The sequence below is a fragment of the Ahaetulla prasina genome, chromosome 4 (genome assembly GCF_028640845.1).
Source record: "Ahaetulla prasina isolate Xishuangbanna chromosome 4, ASM2864084v1, whole genome shotgun sequence".
NCBI classification, from domain to species: domain Eukaryota; kingdom Metazoa; phylum Chordata; class Lepidosauria; order Squamata; family Colubridae; genus Ahaetulla; species Ahaetulla prasina.
Genome location: NC_080542.1, coordinates 58,431,660 through 58,442,873, shown reverse-complemented (window position 1 = coordinate 58,442,873; position 11,214 = coordinate 58,431,660). Strand labels below are relative to the sequence as shown.

The following is an 11,214-nucleotide window of genomic DNA, read 5'->3' as shown; positions in this document are numbered from 1 at the left end:
TGTATATCTTATATTGTTCTATTAAAATTGTTTTATTATACAATATTATAAAAATAAAATTATTAAAAAGAATAAATAGATGTAATTATTTCTGCAATTATTAACTAGCACAATTTCAATAATAATGCAGCTTCTTCGATCCTGATTTAGAGCTTCTTATCTTCCTCATGAGTACCCACAGGCATCCTAATACCATCTGTTGTTGTCTCCTTGCTTTCATTTGTTTTCCTTCCTGTTGTATTTTGGTTGGGATGGGTAAAAAAAAAAAAGCAGAATTGGGCAGTGTATACCAAAGCATAGAGGATGGCTCTCATTAGGAAATTAGGAAGCTCTACTAAATTCAGGATTCAAGAAGCTGCAACAAAAGAACAACCATTTTTGTGGTTCTACTACAAAAGAACCTGCTCTTATTGGGGATGCTGATATGAGGGCAGAACAGCTGTTGTTAAGCAACGAATTTTACATTTTACATCATACTGCATGTTAAATAATACATGTATATAAGAATTACATAAAGATATAAATAATCATATAAATAGTTGCAAGGAAGAATAGAATTTTATTAGATTTTAACATAAAATTGTTCACAAATAATTATAGCATATTACCAATACTGAGGAAGATTGAAATTTCACAACAAATGTGAATTCTCTGCAAAACAGATACATTTACTGCTTAGACTAATTTATTCTCTTCATTTGAGGTTGAAGATGTAGTGTTCTTTAATACAAGTATCTCAGATCCTACTGACAAGGTATCAGAAAGGGAGATTTGTGTCTCAGAGTGATTTGCCAGGTATATTCCAAAGTTAGTCTGTAAAAAAAAAGAAACAGCACATTTGTCAGTTTATAAAACAAAATCAAGACTTTCAAAATAAGACTGCAAAAATCAGGACAACCATTAAATGGAAACAAATAGTTTCAGATTATTGTAGTCTACTTATAGTAGCCATAATGAAGTAGATTATACAATATCAACCTAAAGTTCTTTTGGATTGGATTGGATTGGATCAGATTGGATTGGATAAATTGGATTGGATTGGATAAATAAAATTCAGGAACTAAGACAAAGATACTAAGCAATAGAAAAGGAGAGCCACATTTTAAATGACACTTACAACCATTCTTATTTTAAATTCTCTAAATTTATGCTGATTTTCTAAGTGAATATTATAATATTTGTAACAAGTGGTTCATTAGTGGAAGTAATTATTCAAAGACCCAACGATCTCCCTTTGTATATGTACTCTGAGTTTAAACACAAATGCACTCAATTGGATTTCTGTACTCAGCTTAAGTGATTGATGAATAATGGCTCCTTCCTATTCCTTATTTCTATTATTCTCTGATTTTGTCAGATACTACTTTTCTGACCAAAAATGGTATCATCTCCAGAGCTTAATCTGTAGAATTTAGGAAATTGCCCAGAATTTTCCCCAATATGTTTATTAGAGGGATCCCATAGTTGAAGTTGGTGATTCTCAAACTGAATGTTTTGGGGAGAGGTGAAGCGGGGATGAAGGGAAAGAGCTTTACACAGAGAATTTAACTATGAGGGAGAGAGGCAGTTAAGAAATAGAATGTATAAAAAAATGTGGACGATAAAACACATAAATAAATAAATAACTGGTCACTTCATACATATAGCTCCTTTCTCTAGTTGCATCAGGTATATTTATTCATGAAAGTTATATGTCACCCTTTTCACCTACAGGTGACTTACAATAAGTTAAACAACAAAATAATTAACAAATATGGTAAAGAAGAGAATAAGATGCACATGGGCAGGAGGCGGTTAGTCCATTAACCATCTCCAGATGTTACAGATGTCCACTGTGTTATTAGGCTAGGTCAGGCAGTCAAGGACTACCTCTTCATGCTTTGTTTGTACTTCCACGTCATTAAATATAATGATATTCCTTTTAGAATTCTTCCACTGGATATATTAAATCATGACAAAAAGTTGAAGATAATATTTTTATAGTAAAGAAAAAAAAGTAGCAAAAGAAGAGGATCAGAAGATTGGATCATTAAAACACTACTGCTTGTACACTGACCTTTCTGTCTCTAATGGATGACAACCTTTGCAAAAAGTCCTTGTTTCGCTGTCCAGTTTGTTGATTAATGCAGATAACCAGGCATCTGTGACATGGTCCTAAAACCTGAAATTTACATAGAAAAAATATGAAATATTACTCAGCTAGAATGCTGGGCAAATGTAGCAGGAAGTGTCCAGCAATTATTTTTACTAGGACCGTGGCAAAGGTCATCTAAACTCTTTTGGGGCTGAATCAGCTCAAAAAGTGGCCAAATATGTCTTGATTCAAGACAAATGTTAACTTTTCCTAACTCAGTCAGATAACGGGGTATTAAAAGGTAAATGTTTCTCTTTGTGCCCATTGCATAAAATGGATTTGGCTCAATTCTGATCATAATGTACCTGTACATGATTAATCTATGAATGCAGTACCACAGGATGAGGTGGCAGCTACTAATGTAATTGGTTTTGAAGGAGATTTAGATAACTTTATGAAAAACAAAGCTATTGATCTTGAAGATTCATTATTACCCCTGAGTTGAGAATCATATGCTGTTATATACCAGCAGAAAATAGCAAGATATGTTTGCAATTTCTGTTTGATCCAACAAAGTTAGTTTGGTTGTAGTCTATTAACAAGATAAAACAAGCTGCTATTTTAACCTATATACCAGTAGGTAGCCAATATTATTTTCTAGGATCACTTTTGGTTTTCTGCATCTTGTCTTTCCTCATTAGGCTTTGCAATTACAAAACAGAGCTACAGCCATTCCATACCCTGAAATGTAGAGGACCAATGGCAATCTGATCCCACAAGTCTTCTTCAAACGGCTCATTTGTTTTGATAACAATGTTGGCCCGAAATCGATAAATTAATTCCTGAGGAAGAAATGATTCACCTAGACTGTTTCACAAAGACAAAGAATAAAATAATAATTTAACTGGAATGAGACATAATTTTAGTTTAGTTCATTTAGTAAAATTATAGTTTATTATTTAAAATGTAATAGAGACTAACATATACAAGTCTAACTGTAGAAGTGAAATATAGTAATCTTGGGAACAATTGCAAATTAGAGGCAGAGTTACAGAAAAATCCACAAATACAGAAGCAGAAAGTTTAACTAATCTAATGCAAATGCTATTACAGGTAACCCTCGACCTATGACAGCCTGCCCACTATGGTTACAAGTGGTGACAACCATGCGACAAGGCAGTTAAGCAGCAAAGCTAAAAACTAGCAGAAGTAGAAAAATCTAGCTAGATTAAGGGCCAACTCCATGTTCCAATAGTGGAGAGTTCAAACAAGCTTCTGTGTTTAGCTGGCCATCAGGAGACTGCAAGCCTCTCCTGGTACTTTCTAGCCTTTAAGGAAGCCAGTAATTGGCATGCAACAGTGAAAGATTCAGGACGAGCTTTCCAAAATGTTCCCCTTGCTTAAGCCTGGAAAAAAGGCGACAAAATTGGTAATACTTACCTTGATGAGTAACTGCCAGGCTGAAGTGTAAAGGAAGAAAACAACGTTGAAGAAATGTTCAGCTCAAAAGAAAAACTAACCACTTGGATATAATGATTTAAATCAGCGGTAGTCAACCTGTCCCTACCGCCCACTAGTGGGTGTTCCAGCTTTAATGGTGGGCGGTAGGGGTTTTGTCCAATACTGAAGCATTTTCCTTTTTTTTAATTTAATTGACTTTTTAAAAAAATTTCATAGCATTATTTAAAAACATTTTCATTAGGTTTTCATAAAATTCCCCATGACAATTTAAATTTCTGAAAATACACTATTTGTATTGCCCAAGCATAAGTTTAGTTCACGTTACGTAAGTGAAACTAAATGGTAAATAATTATTTTATGCTTTAACTTGCTGTAACTCTGCTTTATAAATTTTATAAAGTACATCCCTACTTTATAAATCACCATTACTGTGGAACTGGTGGGCAATTAGAAAATGTTACTACTAACAGAGATACAAAAGTGGGTGGTAGGTATAAAAAGGTTGACTACCCCTGGTTTAAATCATTAAGCTAGAAACTGAGAGACTATGAGTTCTAGTCCTGCATTAGGCATGAAGCCAAATTAGATAATTTTGAACCAGTCTCTCTCTCAGCCCTAGGAAGAGAATAATTGCAATCCAGAACTACAACAAATTAAATTAGAAAAGTAAAATTGAAAAAGGAAGAAAGGAAAGGAAAGGAAAGCAAAGGTAAGGAAAGGAAGGAAGGCATACAAAAGTAAAAATGCAATAAGAGACTTATAACAATTGGGACTGGAATTTGTCATTGTTGTTAAGCAATTGTTAAGAGAGACGCCTATAGCATATGTGACTACTTTGCTCAATAATCGCAATCCCAGCATTCCCAGTTGTAATCGTTAACTCCAGGTTTTTAAGCGAACAGAGCAAACATGCTGTCTGCTGGATTTGAGAGCAAAAGGAATACCTGATGGAGGGTTTCAGTTCCTTGTATAGCTGAAACCCTCCTCAGATATAGTCCTTTTGCTTTCAAATGTTCCCACAGCTTGCCAAGGGAGATTTCAGCTCCCATCCACTTCCTCCAAGTGCAATATTTCCTGTTGGCTTCCTAATTAAGTTTCTGGAGAATCTGGCAGAGAAGATTACAGATGGCAATCTCATGATTGTGATATACTTGGCAATCAGTCTTAAATGTGAGTCAGTTGCCAATTGTTCCAAATGCTGTCACATTATAGCAGGGCATGTGTACAGTATGTGTGTATGTGTGTGCAACATTTTATGATGGTTGGAAATGCTTTATGGGTGTTGTAACTTTGAACGATTGTTAAATAAGTCAAGGACTACATATAGAAGAAAACAGAAAAAAGCTAGATATGAAAACAGATATAAAGACAAAAAAATGGCTTCCAATATTTTTCATAATGGTTGTTAAGTTCAATCATATTTTACCTTCTCTCTCTAAAGTTACTTCATGATTCTCTTTTTTCTATAACCTCTCCTGTCTATTATCAAATCACAGTTCATGTTTTCTTTTTTATGCAAAAGTCACTGAGGTTTCAGTCACTAATATTTGAAGGTATTGTCTCTTCTCTGATCACCAATGCAAATCATTTGTGAAAAATCTTGCCAAGAAAGCTGTACAGACTCAACTAGTTAGTCACCAGGAATCAAGACTGACTTGAAGGTGCATGTAGTGATTCCCACACACGAAGGACTACTTGGTAGATAGAAATGGGGATAGAGTGGAAAAGGGCTGGGAGACAGGAGATGCCATCAGAGTGTTGATGGAAGGAGTTGGTGAATCAGCTGCTATTTGGGAATGAGGTTAAAAAATGTAACGTTCAGTCACATCTTCCAGCCTCCCAGTCTCTTATTGAATTTCTAATACTTTAACATTGAGAGGTTAAAAACAAGAAGCGAGTGACTCAAGCCCTTAGGCACCCTTCTGTATCCCTTAACACTGATTGGAATCATTCACAGAAAAAGGAAAGGAACAACTGCAAAAAGTGCCTCCTAATCCCAACCCCCACAGCTGAGACTTCCAGAGCATCCACAAGCATGACCAATGCTGTCTCAGTACTGTACCATGGTTTGAAGGATGGTCTCTTGAGAAGGAAGTGCCATCACCTCTTTCAAGCCAATTCAGGGTAGGCAGTACCACCCTTTCCCACACAGAGATATTCATCACTGCTTGGATCCAACCAACTTCCGGGAAGCCTTAAAGAGGTATAGATACAGGACACAGGCAAACTGATAGCCAAGAGGAACCAGCCCATTTCCTCAGGATCAGCTAATTCAAATTCCTTTCAGGTAACAGCTCATACATATTTTAGTCACTTCCAAAGGATTTGCTCAGAATCCAACTCTGAGTGAAGTCAAGCAATTTTGTTTTGAGAAATTCTGAGATGATTTCTCACAGCAGCCATGCAAGAATTCCAAACTGCCTCCTTACCCAGGAAGTCCCTCATTACTCATAAAGGACCAAGTCACACAAATGTGGCTGCTATTCTTATTCTCATCTATAAAGATGTTGTATAGCACTGCAGGGATGTCTGGGGCATCCACGCACTTTGCAGAACCATTTATGAGCAATTTTCAGATGCAGATATTCAGCTAGTTGCAAATCTAATGGGCTGAACTTTCCAGTCCACATATATCTCTTTAAACAATTTGGGGAATAGCATAATCAATCATACTATAGCAGTTTTGGATTAACAAGTGTAACATTCAAATCTGATTAATCCACTGCACAGGGTTGTTGTGAAGAAAATAGGAGGGAAGAATATTAAGTATGATTATCACCTCCAGTTATATTAGAAAGGTGGGAGAAGCAGAGAAAATTACAAACTATAAAATTACAAACTTCAAATAGAAATAGAATTTCAATGGCAAAAGAAAGTAAACATAGTACCATAAGCACCTTGGGTGTAATCCCAAAACTTCTGGAGCACTACGTGAATAATCATTGGCATTGACAAAATCACTACCAGTCAATTGCAAAAGACAGTTTACTTGGAACAGCTTACATCTTGCAACAATATCCTCAAACCCCATCAAACAACATCTACCTATAGTTTGGGAAGGATTTGATAGGTAAATAAAAATGGCAAATTCAGTCTAAGCATCTGGATGACTAGACGTTTGTGACTTGCTACAGCAATTTCAAGCAGAGTTAAACAGTCTAAGATGCTTTAATTTAGATTCCTGCATTGGAATTTAAATTAAAAAGGATTAAACCTGATATCTCTGTCCAACTTTATGATTCTATTAGCAATAACAAAACCAATTGTTCATATTCCAGTCCTCCAGACCTATGGTTCTATGAAAGCAAGTTATAACACAGGAATGCCAAGCTGCCTACAGGAGGACAAACGACAAACAGTATTGTAAAGCAAATTCCTCTGTTTTTCTATTTGTCATACTCAAAAGGGGCATCAATGTGATACAAGCTGTTTTTATAATGTTGATAAAATTTCAGATCCTGCAGATTCTGCATGGTTGAATTAAGCATCTTGGCCTGAAATATCTTGGTTATTGAAGTGGCATAAAAATGCCCAAAGCAAAGAAATTTGCTTTTTTTTTTTTTTTTAAGGAAAACTGAGTACCTTACCTTGCAGTAACCTGTTCTCTCAGTTGTAAAATACTTGTTATATTTATCAGGAGATACTGTGCTTCATTTACTAAAGAAAGTGAAGGAATTGCAGCTGGGGTCTCTCCTAAAATACAAACAGTATAAAGTGATAATAGAAATAGTGAAAATAAAAAATCTATTTTCTACTACAGGGTTTCTAGTTACTGAACATAAAGTGAAACACAAGTATTGCTTCTATCTAAATATTCTCTAATTGAAGCCATGTATTAAATGTATCTTTTACCTTAGGTACATCTACGTTCAGTTCCATCATATATAACATCACAACTGAGTCACAATTTGCAAATTGGACAGCCTTTAAACAGGCTTAATTAATTGGAAGCATTTTCATTACATAATATGCTGTACATTAATACTGGGGCAAATTAGAAACATTAAATTAAATTGTTCTTAAGTATATTTTAGAAATGCTAAAATGTTCATATATTATTATTGGTGATTGTATTTTTATTTATAACTCTTATGTCTTTAATATTTGCAATATTATTTATTCTCTAATGAAGATACAAAATATTTACCTTTTTTATTTTTCTTAGAAGAATTTCTTTCGAAGTCTGAACTCTGCCTAATCAGGTGACACTGTCGACCAAGAAACTTAGTAAACCAATCAGCTAGTCTTTCCCCACAATCATATGTCTTTACTCTTTAATGAACAAAAGTAAAAAAAAATATGAGAATCCAACGTCTACTTTGGCTGCAAAACTACTATAATTATAATATGTAATTTAATATCCATTTATTGCCACTCAGAATTTTGCTATAGCTGTTTTAGCTGCATTCTGCATTCAAATGCAAAAATTCTAACAGGAAATAGATAGCCTTCTCCTTTCTTTGAGAGTCCATTCCTGGTGATTGCCTGGACTATTCCCTGCAAGATTTCAAAAGTGGTTTGTCCTTGCCTCAGTTCCAAGGATGAGAGAGAGTGACAAGCCCCAAATCACTCAACTATGTTTGTACCATGGGGGAACTAGTCTCCTACTTTCCAGCTTGATACTCTAAGCTAGGTGTCGGCAACTCACAGCTCCGGAGCCACATGCGGCTCTTTTGTCCCTCTGCTGCAGCTCCTTGTCGGGTGATACCACCACTGGCTGGCCCCACTCCTCACCCTCCCCTCCCAGTCACTTCTCACCTGGCCTGAGAAGGTAAGGGAGACTCGCTCCATATTCCAGAGCTGGAACAAAGCTCCCTATACTTGCCTCACCTCTTGCTGAATCTAGGTACTGTGTGTACCTCAATCATTCAGGGAGATGCGCTACCTGCTCTCCGCCCTGAGACACTGGCCCACCCTGGCTGTGGCCAACACTGCTGCTGTTGCCACCTTCATGGCCTGTCCGCTGCTCTTGCAGTGCCTTGCAGCATGAAATTTAGCATGCTTCACAATGGGGGAGACTGGGTCCCTTCTTCCCCCAAGAGCCCATTATGCCATGGAGACACAATGGGACCCTGCCCCACTCACCCCTGGCAATAGCAGCGGCATTGGCAGCAGCCGGATTGGGCCAGTGTCTCAAGACGGAGAGCATGTTGTGCAACTCCCTGAATGACTGAGGTACGCGCAGCAAAAACAAGGGCCAGAAGAAGGGCCCATGAGACCCAGCAAGAGATGAAGTGCTAGAGAATCACAATGAGAGAGAGAGAGAGAGAGAGAGAGAGAGAGAGAGAAGAAGAAGAGGAGGAAGGAAGGAAGGAAGGAAGGAAGGAAGGAAGGAAGGAAGGAAGGAAGGAAGGAAGGAAGGAAGGAAGGAAGGGAAGAGAAAGAGAGAGAGTGCAGGACCAAATTCTGGGATGCAAAGGAATCTTTGAGGTTTGAATGGTGAGAGGCACAGATCTTTGTTCCCACCCCGCGCTGAAGCAAACCAAATGGGCCAGGGTCCCTCCCCGCTAAGTGGCCCTGCTGAGCCTACTTGTAAACTTCGCCAGCCATGGCTCCAAAAGTTCAGCTCATGTATCCCTCCTGGCTCCATCCCACCTGCTGCAACATCCACCTCCACCCAGATGTCTAAGCTGGAGTCGTAATGCCTGGCTTTCCTTCCAGAGCAGGTAGGAGTGGGTGTCTACCCACTGGCCTCTACCTGTTTCTTGCCACCATCATCTGCTCCTCCTCTGCCTGGGAGGCACTGCGCCTCGCCAGCTGGCAGGGAACACAGGGTTGTCAGCAGCTGGAGCCTTTCTAGGGCTGAGCAAGGAAACCCTGCTGGGACTCTCTGCAAGGCGCAGCGGCCACAGGAGCCCCTCGGTGGCGTTTCTGCCTCCTACCTGCATATAGAGGTCAGCCAGCGCCATCATGACGGTGGCAGCACGGAAGGTGCATGCCCTGCCTGCTCTGCTCTCACTGGCCAGAGGTGCAGCGCAACGTTTGTTTGCTTGTTGGCCACTTCCAAGAAGTTGCCCTCAGGCCACCCAGGCTCCTGCTGCAGGGGGAGAGAGGGAGAGGGAAGGAGGGGTGTCTTCCCGACAGGATCCAGGTTGGACTTGCCTTATTTTGCATGGATCTCCAATGCTTGGCTTTGCGTGCCAGCCTCCAGTCCCCCTCCACCACTCAAGAGGTTGGATTCACACAACATGTGAAGCTGGGCAGGAGAGCACAGATAGGTGATAGATAGATGATAGGTAGGTAGGTAGGTAGGTAGGTAGATAGATAGATAAATAGACAGACAGACAGACAGTCAGACAGAAAGACAGGAGAGGGAAAGAAAGAGAGAGACAGAGAGATACCGGTTTCCCATAGAAAACATCAAAAGCCACAAAACCTGGGTAGGCGTGGTTGGGAGGTGGTCATGTGACTGGGTGGGAGTGAGTGACATCGAGTTGGCCACACCTACCAAGGTTTTGTGGTTCTCAGTGTTTTCTGTGGGAAATGTATCCAAATGGCTCTTTGAGTATTTAAGGTTGCAGACCCCTGCTCTTAAGTACTACACCAAACTGGATCAGCTAGTTTTATTGAGATTGGATATAATAACAGAATCTTGTGAATTATGTCCTGTTGTTCCTCCTCTTGCTACATATAATTCAGTGAATAAACTATCTATCTAAGCCACTTCCAAATATTATCTGTCTTTTGTGGACTTAAAATATTTTTTAACCCCTTGTCACCTTAGCAATGCATCTTGCATTTCTCTGAAAAGGTTATCTTCCTTGTTCTCTATAGTCTTATAGGTGCTGCAATTATTTTCCTTTAATTCTTTTTTGTTCAGTTCAATCTGCATCTTAATACAGTATTTCTCCAGTTATGGTCAAAATTGAGCCCAAAATTTCCATTGCTAAGCAAGACAGTTTTAAGTGGATTTTGTCCTATTTTAAGACTTTTCTTGCCACAGTTGAATCACTGCAGTTGTTAGTTACTAACATGATTTCCTTGTTGACTTTTCTTGTAAAAAAAAATCACCTGGAAACTAGTACAAGTAAGCTTTGACTTATGACCACAATTGAGATCAGAATTTCTGCTGCTAAGCAAGGCAATTAATAAGAGAATTGTACTTGATATAACCTTTTTTTGCCATGGTTGTTAGGTGAATCACTGCTGTTAAGTGAAATCACTCAGTCATTAAGCAAATCTGGCTCCCTCATTGACTTTACATGTTGGAAGCCAGCTGGGAAGATTGCAAATGGCAATCACATGACACCTGGGACCCTGTAACTGTTATAAATACAGCCCACTTGCCAAGCATCTGGATTTTGATCACATCACCCTAGAGATGCTGCAATGGTTATAAAATGTGAAAAACAAATCACGTCACTTTTTTCAGTGCTGTTGTAACTTCAAATGGTCACTAAACGATGGTTGTATTTTGTATTTCATGTATAGGTAGTACAACCCAAATTATAACAGCATTGAAAAAAACAATGTCCTTGCAGCATCAGTCAAAATTTGGGAGCATGGCAACTAGTATGTATTTATAGTGGTTGCAATATCCCGAGGGTCATGTGATTGCCATCTGCAATCTTCCCTCCAAGAAGGGAAGTCAATGGGGGAAGCTAGATTTGCTTAATGACTGAATGATTCACTTAATGGCAGCGATTTACCTAACAACCATGGCAAAAAAAAAAAAAGAT

The 11,214-nt window shown here is 38.4% G+C and overlaps 1 protein-coding gene across 5 annotated transcripts in view; it reads right to left on the bottom strand.

Annotated features, from left to right (window-relative positions):
* Positions 1–527: 527 nt before the first annotated feature.
* The window catches only part of MOCOS (molybdenum cofactor sulfurase), a 62,515-nt gene continuing 51,828 nt past the window's right edge, over positions 528–11,214 (bottom strand). For 4 of the 5 annotated variants that reach the window (XM_058180184.1, XM_058180180.1, XM_058180182.1 and 1 more), the window contains 5 exons: positions 7,683–7,807; positions 7,123–7,228; positions 2,815–2,941; positions 2,057–2,161; positions 528–813 (listed from right to left, as the gene is read on the bottom strand). In XM_058180184.1, coding sequence (XP_058036167.1) covers positions 676–813; positions 2,057–2,161; positions 2,815–2,941; positions 7,123–7,228; positions 7,683–7,807 — 601 coding nt within the window. In that variant the 3' untranslated portion in view covers positions 528–675. Of the gene's footprint in view, positions 814–2,056; positions 2,162–2,814; positions 2,942–3,514; positions 3,535–7,122; positions 7,229–7,682; positions 7,808–11,214 lie in introns of those variants that run through there. The other variant, XM_058180181.1, reaches the window with a different exon arrangement.